This window comes from Rhopilema esculentum, chromosome 12 (genome assembly GCF_057945365.1).
Source record: "Rhopilema esculentum isolate cy_ngs chromosome 12, ASM5794536v1, whole genome shotgun sequence".
Taxonomy (NCBI): domain Eukaryota; kingdom Metazoa; phylum Cnidaria; class Scyphozoa; order Rhizostomeae; family Rhizostomatidae; genus Rhopilema; species Rhopilema esculentum.
The window spans coordinates 6,044,850-6,072,724 of NC_142826.1; the positions used below are offsets into that span (position 1 = coordinate 6,044,850).

At 36.3% G+C, this 27,875-nt stretch overlaps 3 protein-coding genes across 5 annotated transcripts in view; 2 read left to right on the top strand and 1 right to left on the bottom strand.

Moving 5' to 3' along the window:
* LOC135681804 (spermatogenesis-associated protein 17) overlaps positions 1-27,875 on the bottom strand; it is an 89,891-nt gene that overhangs the window by 27,121 nt on the left and 34,895 nt on the right. For 2 of the 3 annotated variants that reach the window (XR_016144482.1, XM_065196427.2), the window contains exons 1-9: positions 11,942-12,060; positions 10,815-10,904; positions 9,555-9,636; positions 9,128-9,178; positions 8,789-8,807; positions 8,569-8,653; positions 8,194-8,263; positions 3,696-3,980; positions 3,430-3,530 (exon numbers count right to left, since the gene is read on the bottom strand). Coding sequence is in view for 2 of the 3 variants with exons in the window: in XM_065196427.2 (XP_065052499.2) it covers positions 3,430-3,530; positions 3,696-3,980; positions 8,194-8,263; positions 8,569-8,653; positions 8,789-8,807; positions 9,128-9,178; positions 9,555-9,636; positions 10,815-10,904; positions 11,942-12,009 (851 nt within the window). In the remaining variant the exon portion in view is untranslated. Of the gene's footprint in view, positions 1-3,429; positions 3,531-3,695; positions 3,981-8,193; positions 8,264-8,568; positions 8,654-8,788; positions 8,808-9,127; positions 9,179-9,554; positions 9,637-10,814; positions 10,905-11,941; positions 12,061-27,875 lie in introns of those variants that run through there. The other variant, XM_089111894.1, reaches the window with a different exon arrangement.
* On the top strand, positions 17,783-21,442 carry LOC135681482 (dual specificity protein phosphatase 10). The gene is made up of 3 exons (XM_065195984.2): positions 17,783-18,517; positions 19,548-19,925; positions 20,411-21,442. The coding sequence occupies exons 1-3, from the start codon at positions 18,091-18,093 to the stop codon at positions 20,629-20,631; spliced, it is 1,026 nt and encodes a 341-aa protein (XP_065052056.1). The 5' UTR covers positions 17,783-18,090; the 3' UTR covers positions 20,632-21,442.
* The window catches only part of LOC135681653 (uncharacterized), a 36,744-nt gene continuing 35,379 nt past the window's right edge, over positions 26,511-27,875 (top strand). Inside the window, exons 1-2 of the mRNA XM_089111851.1 lie at positions 26,511-26,620; positions 27,463-27,716. Of these exons, the coding sequence (XP_088967977.1) occupies positions 26,568-26,620; positions 27,463-27,716 (307 nt within the window). The 5' untranslated portion in view covers positions 26,511-26,567. The remainder of the gene's footprint in view (positions 26,621-27,462; positions 27,717-27,875) is intronic.

Below are 27,875 nucleotides of genomic sequence, written 5' to 3' on the forward strand. Positions count from 1 at the left end.
TAAAACCCCAACGGGCTCAGTCAGTTGATCAAACGTATATCATATGAGTTCCGAGAAACTCTGAGAAAGGGCTGTCTGAAAGCTAGAATTCTGTGACATAGAATCTTGAAAATGGCTTTGAAAAAGGCCAACATTTAGTAAACTAAAGCTTTTCGTCTGACACTCTTCAGAGTTAAAAACGTCAGAACATAGATCGAAAACTCTACGCTAAGAAATATATATACCCAGTTGTGGATCGAAATAGGCCAATCAGAAACACGAGCACATGACTGTATAGGTTGACCAATCAGTGCCGCTTGCCTATTGAGAATGTTACCAATGGAGTCCTAAGGTGAAAACGAACTCCTTTTGTCTACACAGTAGCGGTTTTTTCGTGCTTATGTAGATAGATTCTAAAATTGCTAGGTGGAACGACGATCGGGCTTTACCAATAATCCGAAACATGTCGCCATTATAGTTTTTTGCACAATCTGGGTTTTCTATTAAATGCTGCCCGATAGCAGAATCGCAGGTTTTAGTTTTAATTTTAGATTTGCAAGACCAAGGTGGCTGTTCTCTTTGGGGATGGGTTTTGTTTCTTATATTAGACAGAACATGTTGTTTTATTCTACCCAATCTTGAAAAAAGGGTTGCTTTTTACTCAGTCAGAGGAACCACAAAAAGGGTAGGAATTTAGTGACATGATGTTACAAATACTTCTTTGGCAAATCAATGGCATATTGAAGTACAAAAAATTTTGCAGTAGCATCCATTCTTGTCTACTGTTCTAACCCTAGATAAGAAATTTAAGTCTTTGTTTAAGTCTCGCTAGTTTGCACTCGTTTGAAGGACAACTTTTCAATTCTTCATGAAAACATTGAACACAATGTTGTGAAGTAAGAAATAGGTTGTGCTACTTAGCATATTGTGTATGTATATTAAGAGCCATAAAAGACTGCTTTTTAAAAGCCTTTAGACATACGTTTAAGAATTAGAATGGTTCTTACATAAATTGGTTTAAAAAAAACCTGTTCAAGCTTGAATATTCTCAGTGACAGAATAGGGTAATTTTGGCAAAGTCACAGAATAGGGTACATTTAACGCAACTCAGAATCAGAGATTAAGGTCCAGTTTCTTCATTCAGGAACACACATGATATACATTGGACCAACTGACTGAGCTCGCCGGTACCAAAACTACAAAAATGTGTTTCCATGACGGTTCATCTCAAACAACAGTTCATTTTAGTAACTGCAAATAACAGTTCATTTCGAATCTACCAAAAACATAGAACAAAAACAAAAATTGCAAAAAAAATCAATGAAGCAATGCAGCAGCTTCGCTTCTGAGTAAGATGCAAGGTTGGACGCAACATTAGACGTCCCTCCGGAGGAGCAACGCATTATATACAAGGATAAAAATGTGCGAGATGATTGCGTGGCTAATTGTACCATAGATGACTGAAAAATCATTCAAAACACATATTAGCACAAGTTAAACGATGATTGGAGTAAGGCTCATCGCTAATGATAAAATATTGCTAAGGAGATCATCCAACAAAGAGGCTTGACCCAATAACGGCAACGTCAAGCCAATTAAACGGAAAATGCGATTAAATAATCCTATCTTATAATTACACATTTAAACATATACACACCTACAGATACATAAACATATCTTACGCAATGCTGTTTCTACTATTGCAGCAGGCTATCATTGCTGGGGAAGAGATCGCAAGAGGGGGGGGGGGCAAAGGGGCAAAATTGCGTCCCTTACTGTGCTGTTCTAAAACGTCCCTGCAAAGTTTCGGAAATATGCAGCAAAGTACAAGTGTTGGGAAGCACGGTGATTTATATTTATTTATCTGTGGCGTACTGACAGACCTTAAAATGAGGGGAGAGTGGGTAGTCAATCACTGACAGGACGTGAAAAAGAATTTTCAAAATGAGTATGTTATTTTTTGCAAAACCTGACAGTATGTTTGAGTATCGTTGTAGCACCTGTACCCAGGGGTGCTGTATCATAAAACTGCACATCAATGATAATTAAGGATGTCATCATTGACGGAGGTAAGGAGTAAAAAGACGGGGTAAACTGTTCAAGAGTTTCGTGAAGGCCGCCACAATGGTTGGCGGCAAAAAGTTGCAAAAAGGATGTTCTAGGGATGTCCGGAAAATGCATCCAAATAACCACAACATCGCCCTAGACCCATGGAAGATCTTGGACAATACCCATGAGCTTTCTTCAAAATATGGTCCCAAGGCCGTTTGAGGCAGACCTGGGTTTACTACGAATTTGCCTGATTTAAAAAAATTACCTGAAATTCTTTACCTGCTGACACCATCCTCCGCAATTCAGTGTGTCGATTAAAAAAAATTAGCAAAAAAATAATTATCATTAAAAATAATTGAATTAATAATTAAAAAAAATTATCAGACCTTCGATCCCTTTAGTCTGATCTATATATCGGAACAAGCCCAAGATATAACTATACTGTCCGAGGCAGCATCATGGTTGCCGCCGAGGGAAAAGAAAACTTTCGAATTTAGATGCTTCCAGATTGCTGGAAAACGCACTTTTTGAAGCAATTTTTAACAATGCAAGCTTTTTCTTAAATGAGTATCTACAAACTGAAAGTTGTTTGATGGTTTTAATCGATCTTCTTGCGTCGTTGTTAAATTGTTTAGCTTATGCAACATAATTTTCTTCAGATTGGTACATAATATCTCAGCTTTTTGTTCCTAGCATTTCTTATCATTTCAGTAAATCAAAACGCCTTGCACCTCCCCAATAATTTTATGAAATGGAGCCTAATCTGGACATTTACCGCCAAGCCCAACATTATCGGCGGGTTCCTCAAAAACTCCTCCTACCTTGGTACGACCCTGGTATCTACTTTGTGTAAAAATCATTCAGGTTTTGCGTGCGATCTTGAGTTGGTGTTTGAAGATCGTTGTTAAGAACATCAAAGTTAGAAAGAAAGAAGAGGTGGTATGTTGCAAGGTGATTCTTGTTCTTTTCGCCTTTAGTATTGTTGGGTTCTTTCATGTTACATAAAATTATGTAACATATTTACATAAATTATGTAACATATTTACATAAATTATGTAAATCTTCCTCGCTTGCTAGCTATTTGGTAAGGGCGCCTTTGGCACCCTTATAAAGTGAAAGATCATTTTGGCACCCCTGATATATGATCGGCAAGGGGGGCAACTGCCCCTCGCCCCTCTGCCAGCACGCCATTGTTGCTAAACCAACCAGCTGACTATTCCAGAACACGCATAAGTTCAGAACCTGTAGCACATTCATGACCAGCTTAAAAGACCACTTCACTAAAACAACCATCCCTTCTTACTCCTTCTCTAGGGATCTGCCAGCAGGTTTGAAAGTACTGACAACTACAAAGTCAAAGCGTGGTTGATGAAATGAACAGACGCTACTTATACTAACCGCGACTCCTCAACTGATGTGTATGATGTTGCTACTCTTAGAGTTGGTTCGAGTTGTTTGAATCTTTGTGTTGCAACCGCAGCTGGATCTCTGAACGGCCCCTGAAATGAAAGAAGTCAAACAAGTGATCAAGTGGATGCACTTTTATTACACATGCTGACCATAGTAGGATGCAGGGTGTCAACATTAGGGCAGAACACGGCAGCGGAAAACTTTTCCTACATTTCTCTATGTTAGACACCGTCATAGAAAAAGGTACATCTTACCTGTACTTTGAAGCTTGGTATTGGTGGAAGTGGTTCTGGTGATGACTGCATACACGTATATCTTTCCAGTGTTGATGACGTGTCAACAAAGCCGGATTTTAAGGACCTTTCGAGCTTTTCTTTCGCTAATGCGTATCGTTCCTCTTTGCTAAAAGGCTTCGCTTGCCTCAGTTCTAGTTCTCTTTGCGTAACATGGGGTTTCTTAACCGGAGAGCTATAAATCCCTGAACGTACGCTAGTGCTTATCAAGTAATGGTGCCTCCTATCTTCTTCCTCTTTAAACCTCTGAAAAAGAATAAAGAGAAAATAAACCATAGTGTTTCGACCTATTGCAGTAACACCTTTTATACTGTTTAAAATTTGGTATAAGAGATGAAGCAACAAAATTTTTCCAGATGCTAATCTTTGGGGCAACAAAAACAAAATGACCTAGTGGCTTATACACACACCGTGCTTGAAGGACAACTGGATTCATAAATGTCATTTCCTTTCATTTGTTATTCAGGACTTTCCTTTCCAAGTGAAGAAATGGCAAAAAATGATATTGTGCATGCGTTGTTTGGTAAATGCGCAGATGGCAACTATGTCAGCTAATTTCTAAAATGAGAAACTGGCCGGTGCATAGCAGATGCTGCATTGTCTTATTGCACATCATATTGAATCACAAATGAGGATAGCAAAAGAAGGGACATTAAAAACTTCAAATCGAGATCCATCACCTACGTACATTTTGATTATACACTGACATCAACAGTGCAATCAACGAAATATACGAAATGTACGATTGTGAGAAATTAAGGTTGAAACAAAACATTTGAAACTAAAGAATTAATCAAACCCAATTATAGAATCGCCTACAATACGAACATCTCAATGTAATTATCTCACAGCTATTTCAAACAAACTACTCTCATACTGTACACGCTATAATCGACAAAATAGCATGGGCGTACGCACGTTTTTCGTAAGAGTAGGGTTTTATTCTTTGTGAAACACACGTTTGCGTTTGCGAAACACACGTCAGATCGGTATATCAAACAGAGAAATTTCCAACTAATGCAAGATTTAGAAAAAAAATGATGAAACCATTTTCCAATGGCTCGCAAAGTGTCTTAGTAGTTAAGAGTCTTTGAATTACGGTTATATGTATCCCACAATATATGGTTTATTCGTGTGCCTGATCTTTTTAATCAAGTATCAAACCAAGAAAAGATGAATTATACCAAGCAATGCATTTGGCTAGAAATTCATATTCATAAAGCCTTGGGAAAAAGCAACCGGAAAGCTGACAATACGTAGCATGGGCCCATGTTGATTCATTTCAACCAGCACTGAGATTCCCACGCACAATCATATTGTGACATACAGGCAGCAATGTTCGAAGTCCTTTAGGAGAAATCCACGAAAAACAAGGCCGATTTGATCTCGGCTTCACAACTGTATCGCTAATTAGGTAACAACGAAATATAAATGTTTTTTACCGGTCTAAGGAAAACCTTAACTTATCTCTTGTTTTCTCCCCACTCACTTTTACAATAATTCACTCCTCTCCCTCTCGCATATCTCTCGGGTCTAGTCCCTTTATTATCCTGTCCTCTTATAAAAAGCTTTGTCTAAATGAAGTCACAGTGTTCGGACAAGATCCATACTGAGCCCTTCAAAATGTTTGCCTCCGCTACGCCCATGATAGTGATCATAATCTTACAAACTAACATTACCATAATAGAAATAGTTTCCAGATAATCAGGTGTCTACATCATTTTGCTTTATCGAGCTCCGCAAATGTTTTTTTTATCCAACTCGAAACTGATCATGAAGACGTTTCTCTTATTTCAGAGCTGTCAACTTCAAATGGAAGAAAGCGTTCTTAGTATTATGATGATTTGTCTTTTGTTCACTGTGCTGTATCTGAAAACCCGAATTTGTTTGCTGTTTCTGTCTCGAAACCTGTCCAGCCAATACTAATTGTCTCTTACTCTGGCATTGGGTTGGAGAAAATGACCTATCGTCACATTCTGCATAGCTTCATTTCGCAAAGGCAGCCAAACCAATCTCATTCACTTAGAGGAGCTATTGTAGCTCTTTCTGTAGCTTGTTTAATTTTCTTGAGCGTCTATTATTCTAAGCGCATCATCATTAACTTTTCTAAGATGCTCTTCAAGGGCTTTTCTTGTTGGTGTCTCGAGATGCAGTCACATCATTTTTCATGTATACGATATATGAAGACAATTACAAGGCACAGCAGAGGTCTATAGGTATCATGAAAAATTGGAGCCATGGCAAAAAGAATTAGGACACTGAGTGCCAAGCCTTTAGACAACCAGAATATGGATCACTAAGGAGAATAAAAATGAAAGGATTCGTCTTTTTACCTTGATTTGAGTAGGAGCATCGAAAAAGAGCAAAGTTGATACCAATTTAAGGATTCCATTATGAATATGATTGGAACGAGATCAGAATAACATTGAAACCTGCCAATTAAACCTTAAAATCATAGAATACTTGACATAAAGATAGAACACTCAATAGAAGGATGGAACTGGGACTGTTGAAAGGCTGGAAATATGAATTTTTGTGATGGCGTTTCGCCGTGAACACGATATTTTCCGAATCCCAATGAATAGGAAACCTCACAAATGAATTCGTGCTTAAGTAGATGAGGACAGAAAAAACGTTGAAAGTAGATAATTAAAAGGAGAAAACTCAAGTAGCTTGGTCACGTGACACGTCGTCAGAGCAAGCAAGGACGGGAGGTTAAGTCAGGACGATCCACGCAAAAGCCGGAGAGAAGGATTGGTAAGAAAATCAATGTCGATATAGGTATGGACAGCAATTGATCCATGTAAATAAAAAAAAGCGCACGAGTCTATGCTTCCCGCTCCTCAGTTTTTAGGATGGGCGCAATAGTCAAGTCATGTCAAGAAACTAGAAGTGGGAAAGAGGGAAACTTGTGTTTGTTATTGAACAGACCAAACAGGGCCCTCTTTCATTTGACTTCAATTATAGATCTATGTCGATAAAAGCAGGACTTTTGGTTTACTTGCCGTTGAATTCCATTTCACCATATAACCCTTGATGGCCAGGCTATATGCAAATTCTTTTGACTCAATTTCTCCAAAGCTTTGAAATGCACTCCCTATCGATGGTCAAAAGATCAAAAGAAAAAATGAAGCTAAACATTCCATTAACAGTTTGGGAGAGTTGATGAGCTTTCGCAGGCCGAAACAGCTGGAAAGTTCCTTGGATTCGGAATGGTCAGAAGAAGAACAGGCTTTCAAGACAGATATATCACAGTTGCATTGAAGAGCCAAGATAATCAGTGAGACATGTTTGCCGAATCCTTCAAAAGATCGAAAGATTTGGCATCTGATGAATATACAACAACTCTTGCGAAATCCCAAGAGATTCGCCTCTTTCAAAGGGAAACTGCAAGTTCTTAGAATTACAGTCATCGTGTCGTAATACTTCAACTATGACATCCCACGTTGAATTCAAACGTTAGTCTTTTTGCTAGAAAAATCTGTTCGACATACATTTGATTGCAAGTAAATGTAGAATGACAGTGTTGTGTTTGAAAACCTTGATTACAGAAAGCAGCCATCTTGTAATGAAAACAAAAAATTGTCATTTCTTTGATCAAAGTGTCATCCTTTTCGTTACTATCTTTTATCACAATTTTTTGTTCGATAAAAAAACTCAGAAGTGCATTTCGATGCAAATTAACCTTTTAGTTTTCGTGCTGCGTCAAACAGCGTTACATACAAGTTTCCAGGCAGTTATTACAAAATTCGTAGTTTAGTTATCTCAAGATCAGCATATCTTATCAACCCTTGGCGATCTGAAAGTGCAACAGGTTGAAGCTGAAAACTTTTCACATATGCTAGACAGACATGTAACAGAAAGTGAAAAGGTAATTTGTCAAATGTGGCTGTTTTTGAGTAGTTCACATTTAAGTTGCATTTAGAGTCTAGAGGAAAAGCTTTCTGTTGATGATACAGAAAGTCAATTTGAGTCGCATTCTTTGAAAATGTTTTGTCTTTTCTTAAATATTATGCTGCTCAAAAACGAATTCTTTTTATAAATTGAATTATAAATTGAGTGTCTATAAAAGAAATTTCAACTTAGCAGATCGATAAATTTTAGCAGGAGTAGCCAACCTGCTTCTGCAATGAACTGTTTCTTTTGGGGGGGGGGCGTTATTATATAAAACTTGTTGAAAGGTATCTGTTTAGATGCTGAATTTCAAATTTACACTTTAAATGCTCAAAAAGTTTTCGAAAATTCCATATATTTTATTGAAACCAAAAATAAGAAGGTAGACGAAAGCAAGATTTAAATTAAAAGTGTGTGAATATCTACGGTACAATCAGTGCAACTTTCACAGACCACCAGGGTGAACAGATGTCTACTTTCTCATGCAGGTTTCCAGTCAAACAGGTTTAAACAAGATGATACAGTGAATCAGGTTTAAAGAAGATAAACAGGTTTAGTAGATTACCTTGGCAGTTTCTTCTTTTTTCTTCCTAATCGCATCCTGTCGTTGAATTGCTATTTCATCAAGCTCTTTTCTAAAATGAAGCATTTTTGAGCTTATGCTAACCTCCAGTTATTTCAAAGGAATTATTTATTAAAATGGTACGTTTTTAAGATTTCATAAATTATGAACAAACTTTGCAAAAGGAGTGAAAATTACTGACAACCAAGGTTGCCTTACTAAGAATTAGAATGAAGAAGAACAAAAGTATACAGAGCAGTAAGATATGATTAACTTGATTTTTCTATGCAGAAACATTAAATCAGTAAATCTTCAAAGTCAGTAAATCTGAGACTTCTTTAAACAATAACTTCAACATAAAGCATAAAAATTTCTTACCTAACAATCTCATTTCTTTCCATCAGTGCCAAAAGGTATCTCTTACGTGCATAATAATTGAAAATGTATTTTCTGACAAAAAAACCTAAAAGACACAATGTAAATTTTTTATTGTTTTTAATGGCCATTCACATGACTTTCAAGTTAATGTGTAGCAAAAGAAACTTACGGTTTATAAAGACTCTTTTAGTTTATAAATACAAAGCAGAAATGAACTCACCTCTCCACTGGGTTTGAATCTACAAAAAAAGACATCCACTTAAATAAACAAAGTTTGCAATTACAAAAAGAAAACTTAATTCTGTTTATCATCACAGTACACAAAATGGCAGAAGATCATAATGCCCTCAAAATAACATTGGAATCAGATTATAAATCTCCCTGCATTCTTGCTGCAATTTGAAAAGCAAACCAAACTCATCTAGTATTATTTAGGTACTCACTGAAGTGGCAACAGCTACATTCAGATGTGAAATCTGCTTTTGTGACATCATATGTTGCAGAAAAATACTATAATTTATAAAAACAATTTACACAAAATTAAAGAAGATAGAATTACCTTGGTAGCCATTAAATTAAAATGATTTTGTCTCATTTGTTGTAATCGAATCTATTGTAATGAAAAAATCAGAAATCAAATGTCAAAAAATCAACAAACTAATTCTGATAATAAAAAAGCTACAATAATGATAGATGACAACTTTCATCTTTACAGGTCAAGAAATTGAGCTAAAACACCAAAATTACCAAAACAAATGCTGTAAAACTTTGGATGTTATTAAAGTCATATATCTCATCTAGAGAGCTACAGTTTCTTTCAATGACTTATTTTAACAAGTAAGTTCACAAGAAATGTTATCTAGGTCATTCCGCCTGTAAACTTCAAGTTTTTAATCAATTTCATCCATATGGTTTTACATATTATGTGCAAACCTTCAGTAAGTATGGAATTAAGTGCAATCAAAAGATTCTTGTGAAAGATTTACCTTCACTTTTTCTCTATATATTGCCCTGTCAACATGGGCTCTATAACTTCGCTGTATAACCAAAGCACAATGATGTAGATGCCTAAAAAAGAAAGTGTCACATCATTCTAGCAGTAGAACATATCACTACAAATTATGAATGAGCAGTGGAGTAGCGAAGGGTAGGCAAAAGGAGGTGTATGCCCCCCATGGCAAAAATGTATTTTAAAAGGGTGTTTTCTGGTGTTCAAAAGGGCATGGACCCCCAATTTTCCCTGGCCCAATTCACCTTTGCCCCCCCCTACAATCTAACCAATCTGGCTATGACACTGATTATGAAGGACAGCTAAAGGGCAGCTTCCAGAAAATGAAACCTTGAACCTGACTGACTTGCATCCAGGGTCAAAGCCAAAAAGATTCAGAGGTGCACAGGAATGCTTTTTGCCAGCCAAAAAAGGAATGTTTCACTCTTGATCTTGACTCAAAGACAATTCATTGAGCCTTTCCATTTTGAAATATCTTCAAAATTATTTTGAAAGGATAAATAATCAAATGTTGACTGTTTTAATCATTATTTATAATGGCAAAAGAAGCTTTTGCTTTATATCAACTGTGTACAATTCAGTAGACTCAAGCCAAAGACACACCCAACTTTGCTTGAAAAGCTATAATGGCAATTAGTGGAGGGTGACTGTAAAAAGAGCTAACTTAAACAGTTTTATGTTTTTCAGACTAAATTCTATGTGACCATAAATGGTAACATGACTTTAAGTAAAGTAACTACAAGTGACCTCATCTTTTTTTGCTAGATATCATTACAAACATGAACAATAATGATAAGTAGAAAAATTAATGATAAGATAGGTAAGACCATTGGTGAAAAAATGACAGAATAAAAGTCCTGATATGATGAAAAACTGACAGACTATAAAACTTTGAGGTCTTTGTAGGATTTAATTTCAACAATTGATGAAATATGATGAAATAATGGTGTTCCATCTATTTTGCTCTGATGAAGCCCCATTTGCTGGGGGAATTATTAGCCTTCACTGACTAAGGTGTAATTTATGTTGTTCATTCTCGTTGCAATGGGATGTTTCTTATTTGCTACAATTTTATTCATTTTTCACCACAAGAATTCCTTCAGAGTCCGTCAAGCAGCCTGCTATATCATGACCTTTTTTTCACACATTATTTTCAAACTCTTTATAATAACTTTGTAATTTACACAAAAATTCATGCCTTTCAAAACCATGCAATGCAATACTCAGTTCAACTTACCTTATATATGCTCGGACTTTTTCTCCCCTAAACCAAGACTGTATTTTTATTGCATTTTTGTGCTCCAAAATCCTGGCCTCTTCTGCCATCCTACAGTAACAAACAAAAAGCAAAAACTTCTTCAAGTCCTAATTTCTTGAATGATCGTAATTTTAAAAGTTTGAGAATGTTATGGACACTGAATACGACTTCTAAGCTTAGAATAAGATAAATCTTCTGTTCACAATGCTTCTCACTTATTACCATGGTATGTTTTACATTTTGTGATACTTTGTCAACACATTGTTGGGAAACCACACATTGTTTCTACGGGTAAGATTCTTCTAGAAATAGAGGAATAAACTTCTTGATTTAATGTTTTAGTATATGATCAAACAAAAAAGCAATTTCTTTTTACCAGCCTGTTACAGAATTGAGAGACTTTAGGTAGCGACTTGGAAAAATTTCTTTTAATACTCATTCAGGCAACTAATATGAACACAGAAACCATAAATACGTCATCATGCTCCTAATAAACACAAGGCTTAGTTAAAATAAAGAAGGGGACAATGAAAGCACAGAATTTCATTTAACATTATCATAAATCAACATCTGGATATAAATTTATGCTTAGCATTCAGCCCTTGATGCCAGAAGCCTTTTTGCACCTAAAGAATTTGTCCAGAGTGTTGGTCAGTATAGGATTTAGAAACTTATGCTTAGTCTATTTTTGATCTAATCTATGCTTCTATTTTTGCGCAAAAATAAAACATTAGATAAGCATGGCTATAGTTATAAGCCATAAATATTCAATTTATGTCAATAAACAGATCTAGAAGGGCTGTTCTTTCAATCTCAGTAGAATGGTAGGAAAACAAAATTAGAAACATTTGTTTACTAAGAATTAATTTTACAGAAAGTGTTCTTTGATCGGGTAATTGTATTTTAGAATATGTCTTTGGTCGACTGTCTTCTATTATCAACCTTTAAAAAATACATAACTAACGTAGGCCAAAAACCCCATTCTCTAATAATAATGAAGTCATCCTAGAGGACCCTGTTTAGAGACTTTTACTCATAAAAAGTGACATTCTATACCTACACTATACTTTAACATATAGCTTATAACAAAATATTGCTAGATTTACCTCATTCGATCATGTATTTCTAATAGAACTGTCGGAGCATCTTTTATTAACCTCCACAGAGTCGCCATGTCTTTTTTATTACTATATTCTTGTATCTTGGCAACGACGAAATAGGTGTATTTTTCAAAACGAGGCTAGTGATCTTGGCTTACTGACGTCAAGGAACGAAAACGCTTTGAAAGATGCGTAATTATTTTATGGTGCTCTTGATTAGTTTGAATGCACTCCCAAGAACACGAGCCTCTTAAAATTAAAAACCCGTGGCTGAGCTACTGTAAAATATAATTTTGAACAAAATTGTGAAACCCCCTTAAAAACCTCTATCTTAAAAACGAGAAGATTTTGCCAATTAGGGACGTTTTGTTGGTGAATTTTCAAACCTGTCGGCAAATAATAAATGGTACAAGCACCCTTTTTGGCGAATAGAGTCTGAAAACTCCCCTTCAGTACCATTGGTAGTGATTGAACTGCTTACAACCTAGCCTAAAAAAACAAAGTATATATAGAACAGGACGGTTCTAAGTTGCTACTCTCCACTGGCATCAGACCTGACGATCGCATTGAACCTGAAACTCGGAGTAGCCACTTAGAGCCGTCCTGTTCTTTACACGCTTTCTTTAAGGAACACTTGGCTCCAGTTTCAGCCTGGCATTTCTTATTTTTTTCGCATAAATTCAAACTAACATGTTCCTCATTTTATCTCTTTTTTCTCTAATGGATTATCTTGTGCATAGTAATGCTGGACACAATACGTGCTTGATAAAGTAATTAATGCTATTTTGCTTATCGCCTGAAGTTCTTTTATAAGGGTTGTTCTTATAAAAAAGAGCGAGTACACCAAATGCGTGTACAGCTTTGCCTAAATGGCACCGATCTGTTTCAAATACAAATACCAAATAGACATTTAACTCGTTGCCTTTAAAGCTTGTTTTTTCACCATCCTTAGTCATTGTATTGTTTACCGAGTAGTTGGTTGATTCCCAACCGAAAAGAATCTTAAACCGCACTGCACATTGAAACCACACTGCACAATGTCATAAAATGCTTCGTGATGTATCTCCTAAGTTTTTTATGACTTCATATTATATATTTCTTCCAAAAAAATATGAAAGGTAAGATTAAAAAATTTTTTTACCCTTGCTTGAACACTTTATGATCCTAACGAAACCCCTGAGAACAAATCCTATAGAAACCCGGACTTGAAACCACAATGACGGAATTCTGCCCACCCGTCAGGTTGGCTTTGGTTTGCTTTGCTTAAAAGTTTATATGACGTATGCGTAACAACTCCAACACGATAGTACGGGTGTAATGTTACGATTCAAAACTTGTTCCTACTGGTGTTCCTACTGGGGAAAATATAGTAAACTCATAAAGATTGCTTGCTAAATCAGGCCTGTAAAACATCTAGAGATCGTTTTAAAAGACCAATGTCTTTTGATAATTTTTTTAATACAATGTGCAGTATTCTAAATTTACCACACACTCATTTTTTATAAGAAACTGGCTATAAGAAATGAGTACTGGACAGGCAAAAAATTAAGAAACTTCAGTACTCGAAGCAAAAATATTAAGAAACCATTAAATCGTGATAAAACTGAGAACAACGAAATTTCGTAAAATCCAAGAACATGGTTGCCCTGATGGCCTAGAAATTAAGACACAAGGAATAAAAATATACTCCCCACATCTAAATACAACGTCAGAACAGAAGCGAATCTCTTGACATGATAAAAAGGTCACGAACATTTCATAACATCATTCATGACATCATAATTAAGAAACTCCTAAGAAACAATGAGTATGGGGTCATCCATAAAGTACGTACGCACTCAGGGGGAGGGGGGGTGCTGACCAAAAATCGTACGCTTGCGTACAATGGGGGAGGGGTGTAATTGGTATTGAGTACGTACGCTTAAGAAATTCCTAAACGGGAAATTTGAGCCTTGCAAGCTTGCTCATTCATTGTTCATATGGCAGAGATTTTAATGGGAAGTTTGTTGCATATTTTCATCCTTCCTAAAATCTGCTCTGTTTGAGGAACTTCCGATAAAAACTATTTAAATGGCGTTGCGTTTTGAAAAAGCTGCACACAATAAGCTCAATGTTAAAGAATCTGCTTCAATATGCTTCACATGACTACATAAATAAGACAACTGCATTAACATATATTATAACAAGGAATGGTCAATATGGACAAATCCATGAATGTCCCTGGAAACTTTCAATTATTTCAATTTACCTTGAAATGGGGGGGGGGACGTAAAAAAGATATAAGCATACGCAGTGTACGCAAAAAGAGGGGGTATACGAAAAGCGCATATGTGCGTACAAGGGGGAGGAGGGGGTCAAAAAGTTGCTCTCAAACTGCGTACGTACTTTATGGATGACCCTTATTGAAATTTCCAGAACATTTAGAAACTGTAGTACTCAACATCGACCTTTGTTTCTAATAAAAAAATGAGTGTAATGGACATTTTTGGTCACTGAAATTTGTAATGGATCTTGGGGATGGATCTAACCTAACTAAAAAAGGTTCACCAAATTCCGCCAGAGTCCTTACCCTTGTGAGTATCTTATTTCTCAAAGAGGCAGACACTCAAGTTTCTTATTTGTACAGTTTCCATGTACAACAACAATTTGATTAACTTGATATTCTGTGTCATATCTATGCAAGTCATCAAAGGGATTTGTCACACTATATGACCATATAAAACCTTTTGTATGAAATGTTACAAACATTCTCTATTCTGACAGGCTCGTCGTTAGCTGTTGTGCTCAAGGGGGGTTTTCCGATCCCTTTTGCTGACAAACTGGGTAACTATCCTTTATTTGCCGACAGGTTGGAAAACTTACCGACTAAGCACACAAAATAACTCCTCCCTTTCGCAACGGAATTTTTACTCAATGAGTTGTCACAACTCTCATAATAAGGCACTGTAGTCAGGGTTTCATATGAATCTCTTTGATTTCTATTAGGACCGGCGGGGTGAGAAAAGGGCACTTCTAAGAAAAGGGCACTTTAGCCCTCCCCCCTTGCTTCCAATCAAAAGGCAACAGGGACGGTTGACCTCTGTGTCCACCTCTCCGGTGTCCCTGCTTACATCTGCCAGCTACTCACCTGATTGTTTCCGAAAAAGTAAGAAAAGTGTTGCAGGGGGGCTCAGTGGGCTTCTCTTTTGCAAACAAGTGCCATATTTCATTGGAAACTAGAGCTAAACCGCAAAGATATGTTCCAATGATTTCTTTTTTCATCTAATGAATTTGGAACGTTCCATCATTTCTGACATGAACCTGACACACTGAGAAGAAGACATTGGGAGGCGTCAGTTGACAATGTCTACTATATTCAGATATCCATTGTAGATATAAACAGTTTACGAATTACGAAATTCAGTCTCATTTATGCCAGTTTACAGAGCAATGGCTAAGAATTTCCTTGTTAAAATACTTCCTGACGTAAAGAAGATAAGAAGTGGGGGAGGCTGCCCGCCTCTTACCAAAGTGACATAAAACAGTTTTAATTCGATGCAAATAAACCAACAGTTCCTTCAATTTATCAGTAAACAACTCAAAAAGGAGGTGTATTTTGGGTTGGTGTGCTTTGTTTTTACATATGTTTCTATTTCCAAATGACTGTATCATCCTCACCAGCAATTATTGTGGGCAGTAAAAGCAGCTATAACTTTTCGTCAAGTTCCTTCCATTGATATTGAAATTCAGTTCAGCTCAATTCAGTTCATTTTTTGACAAATTTGAAAATTCCACTACTACAATAACAAAGCATTTCAAAAATAAAATAAAATTTTATTTGTCATCCATAACTAATCTGTATTATATGTTTTGGAAGTTTGCGTCACATGCTTAAAGGATGAATGTACATAGCAGTTCGAGCCCTAACGAAAGTAGAGCACCCTGTATACTGAATAAAGGCATTATGTATTTACTGACGGAGTGCTACTATGACTGTATTTATCGACAGAATGTTTATTGGGGCCGTTAAGAATATTGAATGACTTTTTCAAAAGCATTTTGAAGACTTTTTTAAAATAATATATGATGGACAATTTCTTATTTTTTCAGAAAGATCATCCCAACCATTTTGAAAATTATAATTGATGGGTTTGATGATGAAGATGTTAATGAACAGATGAAATAGAAGAGAGAAAAACATAAAAGTATGGAGTGTTAATGTTTTTAAAATGCAGACTTTTCATTTTAAATCTTCTTACGTGTGATTTGAGCAAGACAAAGACGTCATGAAATTAAAGAAAATTTGAATTCAAGCGAAGACGTTATATCGAGGAACACCAGTACTTTAGGCCAGTTCTACTTTCTGTATCTTTCTTCCTGCCTCTCAGTCTGACAAAGAAGACACAAATAACATCAACTGAGCAACTGAGCAAGCGTTCCAGTATCTATCTTACTCCTATCGTGCCTACTTCACTACTCACAACATTAATGACAAGCTGAAACTTTTCCTAAACTGGAACATTATCCATTAATAACAAAAGCAGCGTTTGATTTTCCCATAAGCCTTAAGAGATTAATGGGGGTTGGGAAAAAGATGAATCATTGAATAATATTTGATTGCAATTGAAGCAAAAATCTGTTTGGTTCTAATAGCGTTTCCTCTTTTCTATGTGTATAATTTTCTTTTCCTTTAGACTCCGTTCTTTACAGGAGCTGCATTAAATACAGAACATAACCTGTCTCAAGTCAAGATTCATCGCCTTCTGTTTTAAGGGGTCAATAATGGGATGTCTATTCCTTAAAATCAATCGAATGCTCTAGCAGGCCCTTTCGTGAGAAGGGAGCTGCACCCTCTTTCTTGTACGTTGCAATCTATTTTCTGGCATTATAAGCATTGCAATCTACTCTCTTAGTATCTTTCTTCTTCGAAAGATCATGAAAAATGTTTGAACGTTAACTTTTTCCTTTCATTTCCTCTCACCAGGGTCCACCAAAAGCATGTTTCTATCTTGTAAAGCACAGCACGGTAAAAAGCGAGCCATCAGAACAATGTGCACGAATAAACATGTAAAACGGTATCAAGAAGCCAAGGAAATAGCTCAGAATATCCCTGACATAGATCTGTAGGGGAAGCTGGTGGAAACTGTGCTTAAGAACTTTTTTGATTTGTTTTATTATAAATCGAGATTTTCGCTTATTAAGATCAGGAAAAGCAACGACAAAGACTGAATAATTTTCAGTTACATAACAGTTGCGTAGCTATATAATGGTAGCTAACTGTCAGCGATTTTAAAAAAGCCGATTTCAAAAAGTTGCAATATGATGCAATGGAGTCTTCTTTATTTATTACCAAGGTTCATGCAATGCAACACAACGCAATTTGTGCCTACGTCATCATTGTGCAGCGTTTGTAGATTCACGAACATACTTCACTTCTATCTTCCGGTCGCTTGGCCTGGAATTGATGTTTTATCCATTTTGTGCTGGTACTTAATGTCTAATATCATCATCCAAACATAATTGTGGAGCTTTCCACCCAAAAAAATCGTAAACAAACATTATTTCGAAATTTCTTAATAATTTATTGTAGTTTCTTATACCTTGACCTAGATAATTTTTTCAAGTGCAGCAAACCTTGCTCGTTTTCTCGGATATCGGCAAAACTCACAAAGAATATTAAAAACAGTAGCGGGAGAGTAGCTAAGAAGCAGATGGTTATATTCCATCAAACTTGTAGCGACAGGAATTTCACATTATTTCACGTTATTTCACATTGCTCAATCTTAGACATCATTGGTCGATATTATAGAAAGTGACGTAATGCTAGTAGTCTATTTTTAGGAACAAAGGCATGACGGGATTGATGATAAATGAAACCAGCTCGCAATAATACAAAACAGAAGGCTGAAACTGGTTTAGGAGAAAGTTCTAGTCCTGCCAACAACTCATGTAAATATAAGTGCAAATCAACACATAACATATACACAATTAACAGACAAGACACACTTGGAATTGTAGTACATAAGTAAAAGCTGTTCATTCTACCAAACCGAAGTAGGCCTACGTTACGTTCGCAGAGAACTGTCTTAGTACATGTATATTGCCGCTGTTTTTATTGTTTTACGGGGAGTGAACTTTTGAGTAACATATTTAGGATAAATAAGACGTTCATCCTTATGCTAGCTTCAACGATTATGTGCTCTGTGGCCAGCCAGTTGATCGATGGCGTACGAAGCATTCTGCCGAGCGAATTGGCGCAAGCCCTTCAAGCGGGCAAAAAAGATGTATCCCTCCATGATCTCAAGGAGTTCATGTTATTCGACTGTCGCTCGTTCATAGCATACAGCAACAGACATATAGCTGGAGCAGTTAATGTTAATTGTTCAGGAATTGTTAAAAAGAGACTTCAGCAAGGAAAAGTCGCTCTCGCTGATTTGGTAACACCAGACGTTGGAAGAGAGTGTATGAAAAGCGGCAAGTGGAATCGAGCCATCGTCTACGATGACAACACAAGCGAACTCGAGAAGGCACCTGCCTCCCATCCTGTTAGACTTGTCCTAACATCAATACTCAAGCAAGGCAAAGAGGCATTATTACTAAAAGGTTTGATAGCACAATATGTATGACTACTATTTTTGTAAAGCAAATTTGAATTATGAAGGGAGCCTTGGCCGTACAGCAAGGACACTGTGACTGTCAGTTATTTGCGCTCAGTTATGTAAGGATGGCAGAACTTTTGAGACAAGTCCTCAGTTCTATGAATAAGCTTAGAATAGTTTGTCTTCAAATTTTAAGCTCTAGACGTTCCCAACCGTTGGACTGCAACTGGTGTTATCTTTGAAAAATCTTGTGTTTTAAGGCTTCCAAGCCAAACATTATGCACGCGGTAGTCTGGCGCGAAAGCCACCTGTTTTATGAAAGCTGTGTGCATGCTTTTCGAATGCGCCAGTTTTTTGTTTACTACAAGCCTTCTTCAAACCGCGTGCTTGTAGTCAGTTGAGTGAGAACTGCTTTAGATAGTCGATCAAGAAGCTTCATAGATATGTCAAGCCGAATAACGAGTACTAAAATGTTCAAAAAAACTTCATCGTCAGAGGCCAATAAAACAGTTAGACCAATGTTCTTAAGTATAGATTTAAATATCAGAAAAGGTATTTCTTTTTATATTAACTTCTTTAGATATTTCGGTAGTGAGGTAGGGATTGCATGAAATTGTATGTAATTTGATGCTGTTGCACGTATTTGTTTTCTAGAACATTCCGGTTTATTTACTTTTTGTGGGTGTTGACAGAGGGTATTGTTCATTAATGTGCTGACGTGCTATAGCTGGCGTTAATCTCGTCATGAGGTTTGCGTCATTGGGCATTGTACTCGAATATGCTGTCATCCAAATGCTTTTTCTAGTTTAACAGGAGTCAGAACTAATTTTGTGACCATTTTTGGAGCTTCCATTTACAACTTGTCAGTAGCATTTAACAGCATTGACTCAAAGGACCCCCTCCCTTGACGCAGGGTTCATACAAAAACCCTTTCGTGATGATTTTTGGGGAATGATTGAAACATCTAACTTCATTGATTTTTATCTTCAAATTTCCGGGTTTTTTGACTGATTGAATTCTTTCTCAATTTCTAGGTGGTATAAGAGAATTTGCACAATGCTACAACAATCTTGTACTGGACGTGACACCAAGAAATAATGAAGTTACAAACACGGAAAGGATAGGAAATGAGTTATCAGAGCAGACATCCAGGCTGAATATTGAGACCACAGTAGAGCTGCTGAATGTTCCTCTAACAAACGTGCTGCCGTTTCTGTACCTGGGAAACTCAAAGGATGCAGGAATGGAGAAAACTTTGGATGACAATAACATTAAATTTGTGCTTAACCTCACCTGTAATTGCGATAATCATTTTATATGGAGAAATGATATTAAGTACAAGCAGATTAAAATCGAGGACAGCTGTAAAGAAGACATCTTAACAGTTCTGCTAGAATCAATACATTTTATTGGTAAGTTTTTAACCCTAAGTCTAAAAAATAATCTTTCAAATATTTCATCATGTATTTTCTCACTTTTTGTACATAATTACTGTTATGAATGTTAAAAGCTAGTTGTTTCTAGGTGTCTTAGAGTTGTCTTTCTGCCTTTTTGTCAGATGTTTTTAGACAAAGTACAAAGTTATATTCAATGTTTAATTAGTAAATATTTGCAATGTATTTAGGTTTCTATATTTGCGTCTATTCAGATTTTTATCCAATGCAAACTTTTTGCCACTAAAAAATTACTGCTGGAGATTTTCATAGACAGTAACATTGCTCTGAACACTGTCTTCTATTAGTAACTAAGCGTTTTATATAAAATTTGAAATATGCAAAGTAAATGTGATTTTGTGTGTTTTAATATTGTTTGTATGTATCAACACTGTGTCAAAAGTAAAACTAGATTTATCTGTCTGTATAGCATACCAGTCATATATGTGTCTCTTCTTTTATAGAAACTGCAAAAAAGGATGGTTGTGCTGTGCTTGTTCATTGCCAGGGTGGTGTCTCACGCTCAGCTGCCATTACCATAGCTTATCTCATGTACCATCTGAACCTGTCTCTAAAAGATGCCTACAAATTTGTTAAAGATAAGCGCTCTTGTGTAGCGCCAAATCTAAATTTTATGGGACAGCTAATGGAATTTGAGAAGCAGCTCAGACAGAACCAAAAGTAGGTGAAGTCTTTGCCAGAGAACTTCCTGTCAAACAGGGTCTTCCTAATAGTTGTATTAAATTTGTTCTTTGTTGATGGCTGATGTGCCAATTTAGTTGGGTTTTCAGCATCTACTTGTTGGATTTTCTCATGACCTTCTCAAAAGAAAAGGTCTTCTGCAAGTAAGGGGAACCTCAAACAGTGTTGAATGAGGTGTCTTGTCATGGGAAAACCTGATTAAGTTCAGGAAGACTACTCCAAAGGATATAGTATACCGAAAAACATTTGTGATTATTTCTTTGTATTAAATAGGTATATAAATATGCAACCACCACATAACACACTTGAAGTTTACATTCCTTTGTACTTAAATGCGTTGTATGAATTTTATGGCCTATCAACAGATTTATTACAAATTAGTAAAACAATTTCAATTACAAAATTTGGCTAATGGCTTGATGAATTTTTTTCAACTGTTAATTCACTTTTTAAAGATCTAAAAGGCCCACACAAGCATTTACCCACAAAGGAATTGTAGATACCATGTCATGTCAGAATTTCAGTATTCAAAACCAGTCTGTACTTGTAAAACATGTGTCATAAAGCATACATTTATTTCTTTTGATATTGGTGATGCAGTCATCTTTTTGTTCTCTGATGCATGGCTACCACTTGACAGCCACAGGCAGTGAAGTGGATACAATCTTATAAGTTTTATTATTTAGATGTTGTATATATCTTGTAAAATATTAGACAAATTTTAATTAAAATTATGTAGAGATTTCAGTTGAAATGAAGGAGGGAAAGATAAGACCATTGATATTGTAAAATTTTATGTTGTGTTTTCTTATGTCCTTCTTGTATGTTTAGCCAACTGGACAATATTTTCTCTCCAGTTTAGTTTGCCTCTGGTGGAATCATTTTATCTTTTGCACCAGAGTAGATTGTGTCTCTGCAAGGCTCCATGTCATATACATCCGAAAGAAGATTTTAGACTGGCTTATCGTGAAATAAGGCTCATAAAACACTTGTTTTTGAATTCAGTTTGATTTGTCTTTTGAATTGTATTGTAACAGTAAGGATGAACAGATTTAAGATATTGAAACCCAAAGCCAATGCAAGTTAAACAAAAGTAAATATGTGCTTGCTGCCATGTGGAAAGATAAGAGAGTTTAGGGTGATACTGTTCAGTTTCCTATGAAATTGATATGTGGTACAGCAGTGCTTCTATTGGCACAAACGACTTCTCCGATCTGCCGACATTTAATCATGTTTTTATCCTCCAGTAAAAACCATAACGTTTTACTATAAGGGGTAATATACTGTTGCATTTGCGGCCCAGAACCATTATATTTGGGTGATAATCAGCATTTTGCTGATGCAACCTTTATTTGAAAGTTTTGTAACTGCAAAAACCGTAAACAAATTCTAAAAGGCAAAACGCGACCCTGGGAGATCGCTCTCCAGCTAGTTGTGAGAAGCCGTGGTTAGTGTAGTATCTCAAATGAGCCGTGAACACAATGGAAATTAGGTGCCGAATTTTGGTTTCGGAGAAAACATTTTGAGCTATGGTGACGTAACCGTGCAGAATTATCAGTTTCTCAGTACACTTGTTTATCAACTTGCCAAATACGGAAATGCTACCTGTTCAAAATCATATTTGATTTTCTATTTCGATGTGAGTCACGCACTCAGACCACTTTAAAAACAATTCAATGCTGGTATAACATCGAAGGTATACAGGTAAGCTGTCAGGCCGCAATCGGAGGTATAACGGAGAAACCAGCCAGTTCAAATACGAGGGGTGAAATCACTCCTAAGAATCTCGAACACCTTTCACAAATTACAGAAAAATATCTACAATCTCTTAAAAAATTGCTGAAATCTCAAAATTTTTAAAATAAATCATGATATCTAAGAAATTTCACCATAAACCTAAAATCGCTCAAAAAAAATGACATCTTGAAAAAAGCCCTAAAATCTTGAAAAGAAATCTTGAAATCTCAAAATTTATTGGCAGTGGCTGAAAGATTTTTTCCAAATCCTGGAATATTCCAATCTTATTTGAAACGAATCCTCAGCAAAAATCTTTGCAGTTTATAAATCAATATCTCTTATCACGAGAAAAGCGTTCACATCGGCTTTGGTTCATGAAATTATGAGCCAGGCCAAAATAACAAAACTCATTCGCAAACATGAAATCTTTCATTGGTCGTCTCTCGCCAAATTTTGATCATAATTTTGCATATTGAGAAGTATTAATGCGGTTCTGAATTAGGAAGTTCCAAAGTTGATCTATGGTATCAGGTACAAAACTTCCATGAAAAAGGTTCTATCTTCAACATCAAGTGTCGAATCACCTTAATCAAATTATGATGGTGACCACTTTAAAAAATTCGTTTTTATTTGGTGCACATGTTCGGAAAAAAATATATTCCATGAAGAACAAACTTTTTACAGTGCACTGTTCAGTAACAAACTGTCGTCTGAAAATCATAAGTTGTATCATAAGCAACTTCCTAGATCGTAGAAATTTCATTTAAAAGTCCAAAATAATAAAAGATCTTGCTTATAACGATGAAATCTACTAAAAAATCCCAAAATCTCCTGTGTCAGCGTGATATTTTTCAATATCCCTAAATCTCGTAAACCTTTTTAGAGTGATTCACCACTCGTTCAAACTTGTATAAAATTTAGCAATACATCCTTGATGTCTACCTTTTATGAATAGTTCATGCCAGTGGCGTACCCAGGGCTGTAGCAGTGGGGGATCTGGGGCTCAGCCCCCAGAATTTTTTTGGGACAACGCCCTTCAAACACTCGCAAATGCAGGGAAACGCCCTTTTTGCAAAATTTCCCCCCATTATTTGATTCATTTTAGCTACGGTAAATAGCAAAGTATTTTACAATTGTTATTGACACAAGCATACAGTATACTAACCCCCACCCCCCCCCCCCTAATGAGTATTACATCGTTTTTGGACAAATCTCGAGGACCATATTTTAGAAAAGTGGGTCGGGCCTGACCCCCCTATTCCCCCCCTTGGGTACAGGGGCGAAACTTCACTATTTTCATTAGGGGGGTATGAAGCTTAGATGCCCGACGAAAGGGCGTGGCATGCTTGATGACAGGGCGTGTCATACATGAACTTCATTTTTAGAGCACATCGCCTCAAGGGCTGGAATCATCGGGAAGCCCGAGAGAGGGTCTTTAGACTCAGGCTGTTTGTTTAAAATCAAGAAATATGCCTCTAGTTTGTCTGGTGTTGGCTATAAACATTTTCACTTTCTAAATCACATAGCTATTGAGAAAGCAATTCAAAAAAGGGGATTGAAGTAGGGTCTCAATTTTATCAAAGAGGAACACCAAAACACAGCTAGGAAATTTCGGAATTTAGAAACAGCTACGCAGATTACATTGTTTCAACAAAAAAGAGCTTCAGTTGCATTTTCTGAGTTTCATTTTCAATTTTCGGTTGCTCCGGAAGCAATTTCAACATTTTTAAACACCCAAGCACAAAGTACGTATCTCTAAATTCACCATCACAAAATCCCTCAAGCAAAGGAAAGTTTTTTATTGGAGGTATTTTACAGGTGCACCTAACATTAAAGCTCAATTTTTGTGTTTTCGTAAGCTTGTTCAGAAATAGAATAAACTCGAAAGTTTTTTGCAATTGATATCTTAACTACAATTTCTTGATAAATTTTATATTATTTTCCGCTTGAACTGATTAAAACTTTCTGTTACTTGTTACGGTTATTCGAATTTTTTTAGTTAAAATACTTTGGCGTCTGTATGACCATTTTCTAGCGAAGGGTGCAATACTTTCGAACTGTAAGTGTAACTCCTTATGAATGTATGATGAAAGTTTCATACATTTGGAAAAGAAAGTATTGATTGATTTTTCTCAACAACGTATTCCGAGGTGGTATATCCTTCATGCTTTGATTTATGATGCTTCTAAAACTGTCAGTGTTCCATGGGCTCCGAGGCAGAATGGAAAGGGGGGCGGGGGCTTGTCAAGGGAAAATTTAGAAATCACAACAAAGAATTTTGAAAAAAGCTCTCTTGGTTTGCAAAAAGTAGGTGGGAGGGGTATGCACAGTGTTCATTTCCTTCTCGCATCAAACACACTTTACTTTCCGTCTATACTTTCGCTGTCGATCAATACTTCAGACTTCATCTCGAGGCGAAGATAAACATGTGCGTGTCGAGCTCGAGACGAAAGCGCTGATCGGTGGACAAAAAAACAGAAATGTATATATGTTGCTGTTCCTAGCCTCGTTTCTGTTTTGTTTTCCCAACTGGGAGGAGATTGAAAAAAAGATGGGGGAAAAGACCATGAATTAAAAAACCAAGCTAGGGCAAAAAATAGCAATAAAAGTGTGACATAAAGAAAATTTCCAGATTTGCCGGACAGATACACTGGCAGCCATAAATTTGCCCGACAAAATCTGCTACCCCCCCCCCCCCCCAGTAGTTTCGCCCCTGCTTGGGTACGCCACTGGCTCATGCTAAACGAATTCTTGATATATATATTCCATAACTAGCTCACTGTTTGCTGGAGATAAGATTCCAAGGGCTTCAAAATAATTTTGCTTAATAGTTCCATTTTGTTTAGATTGGAGCACAGGCATTTTCTTTGTCAATTGTAGATTAACAATTTCTCAAAACAAAAACAGTTTAAAAATATTTCTACCACAGAGGAACCACAATTGGACCATCTAGTAGGTAGCTCGTTATACTTTTAAAATAACATAAAGAAAAATAACATTTAATCAAACATGGCTCGTGATTCATGAATGTTCATTCAAACATGATTAATCAGCAAGATCATTCTCGATCATACCGTATTATCATAAAAGCCCTATTTCCAACCCTTCGACATTGCCGTCGATGACGCCAGAGTTGAATAGAGCAAACAATTACAACACGGTCCGTAAAAGCTAACTTAAAAGTAGCACCAATTTCCTACTTTGAAATATACTGAAATGTTATATGTTTCTATGCATCTTATATGGCCTGAATGTTAGGATCGTTCAACTCTCCCTACGAACCATTTTTACTATTTGATACTGTTTCACTTCAATAACGGTATTTTCATCGGGTCTAACTAATAACAATTGCAATCTTTATTTCTTTCTACATAAGAGTTGTCTCTCTCTTTGCTTTGCTGAATTCCAGTAAAACTGCTCTTATTCAATTATACAAACTTTGAAATATATACTATAAGCAGCCGTATGCTTCCTGACGCGATTATTTTTGTTTACTTATCCGAGATCCCTAAATCCTATGATTAATAGCAACTCTCAACGCTATAATGGAAAAAACTGCATCATCGAAAAAAATCGTTTTGATCATGCTTTCAATTAGCAAATACCAATAGCTTTTAGCATTTTGTTTTTTCTCCCGCGTGGGCTCTTAAAAACACATCGCTTGCCCAGCTGCAGATGTTGTTGCTTATATCAAGAGCGACTTTCCTGAACGCAAGTTCTACATAAATGCCTTAGTTTGATTTCTACATTTTTCTTAACGTTCTATTTGCAATTACTTTAAGATCGTAACGCAACTTAAATTCTCATTGCTTTGATTATGAGTATTTGAACAGCTTTGACTTCCCTTATAGGGGGTATTGCAAATAACGGATAAACCCTTTTATGTCATAAATGTGATCACAGTAGCAATTCGATTGTGAGCCAAGAAGGCCCAAGCAAAAAACATCTTCTTATTCATTGACTACTGTCCCTGATTCCCTAATAGCTGCTTAATTGAAAAGATACAACGTCTTCTAACTTCATGATGCCTTTACAATCACCCCTCAAAGATCGCTAACATCACGTTGACTTACTCTAGCGACCCCCTTCCCGACTAAACCCTTCAAGCTTGAACATTATAAAATCCAATGACCATGGCATGTCTTCTGTCAGTCAGATTTGTACGCTTTCAAATACGTCAATATGGCAGCTTCATTGCTAGGCTCTATTTTTGTCCTAGTATTTGCAGTCAACTCGTAAGTTTCTGATTTTTTCAACATTTTACTGCATGTTTTTCCTCTGCCTCTAATTTACTTTTCAACTCGCTCTCTATCACAAAACTAACACATTATAGCCTGAAGCATTTAAAATAAAATAAAAAAAGAAATCAGCGACAGACCTGGCCAGAGAAACACTACGTTAAAGTGAATAGGGTGCACTCAGTTTTTCTCCTCCTTTTCATCAATTTGCGAATTATCCACAGTCTATACGTGTCTCATCAATCAGGCCTACAGGAATTTAAACTTGTCGAATAGGCAGAATATATTTCTTGCTTTTTGGCACTTGGCAGGACAGCTGGGGACCGTAATGGTTAACGTTATATCAAAGGATAACCTCCAATATTGTAAAATCGTTTGCTATCCCATAGTTTGATTGGTATGGTATTCATTTTGATGCTTTTTAATAGTTGTTATAGTGACGTTTACCACTTAAGCCCAAATTTCACACAGGTTTGAAATCTTTTTTGCAGTCGTGGGATATGTTCAAACGACACATTAGTGCTGTAATCTTCTGTCAGTATTCTGCCAAGTCAGCTTATGTTCCTTTCATCTTCTAGATTTTTGCTGCTAATGATTCTTGGCACAATATTCTATTCTATTCGGACATAGTTTTTAGATTTGAACATGTTGCCTATAGATTCATCAGTACTTCTTGATTCTTCTTTAAATGGTGCCATTGTACTTACACCTTTAGAATCTTCACCAATTCGTCTCTTTCAATATTCAAACTTGCATTATATAACCCATTGCTGCATGACAGTATTTTCTTGCCATTTAAACTTTTAACCTAATTAAACGTTTACACACTTGCTTTTCAGGGCCTATTCTCAAATATGTCGCATCGATCTTGGAATAATTCTTGATGACTCTGGCTCTATAAAACACTGGGGATTTGAGCAGGAGAAAAAGTTTATCCGAGATGTAACAAGCCAACTTCAAGTCTCGTCAAGCAACACTCGTGTTTCAGTGATGACGTTTTCTACTCATCCACGAATGAGAATCTTCTTCCGCGATGGCTCAGCACAAAACTGGAATTCTTTGAACTGGGCTCTTAACGGCATTAGGCATTCGGGTAAGTAGAACGCTTGTTTTTTGAGAGAAACAACATGAAAAAGTTAAGAGAAGTGGATAATTGCTTAATCTGAGTTGGTTCTTTGTTCTCTTGGCACAGATTACAACTTCAGGCATTTTTTGAGAACTGCTTCTTACTTATCATGCATACAGGGACAAA

What these genes read in the sequence shown, in the direction of transcription:
- LOC135681482 (XM_065195984.2), top strand. Translation starts at nt 18,091, where the DNA reads ATGCTAGCTTCAACGATTATGTGCTCTGTGGCCAGCCAGTTGATCGAT. An exon ending in AGAGGCATTATTACTAAAAG is followed by an intron (nt 18,518 to 19,547) that starts GTTTGATAGCAC and finishes CTCAATTTCTAG; the next exon opens with GTGGTATAAGAGAATTTGCA. An exon ending in AGAATCAATACATTTTATTG is followed by an intron (nt 19,926 to 20,410) that starts GTAAGTTTTTAA and finishes CTTCTTTTATAG; the next exon opens with AAACTGCAAAAAAGGATGGT.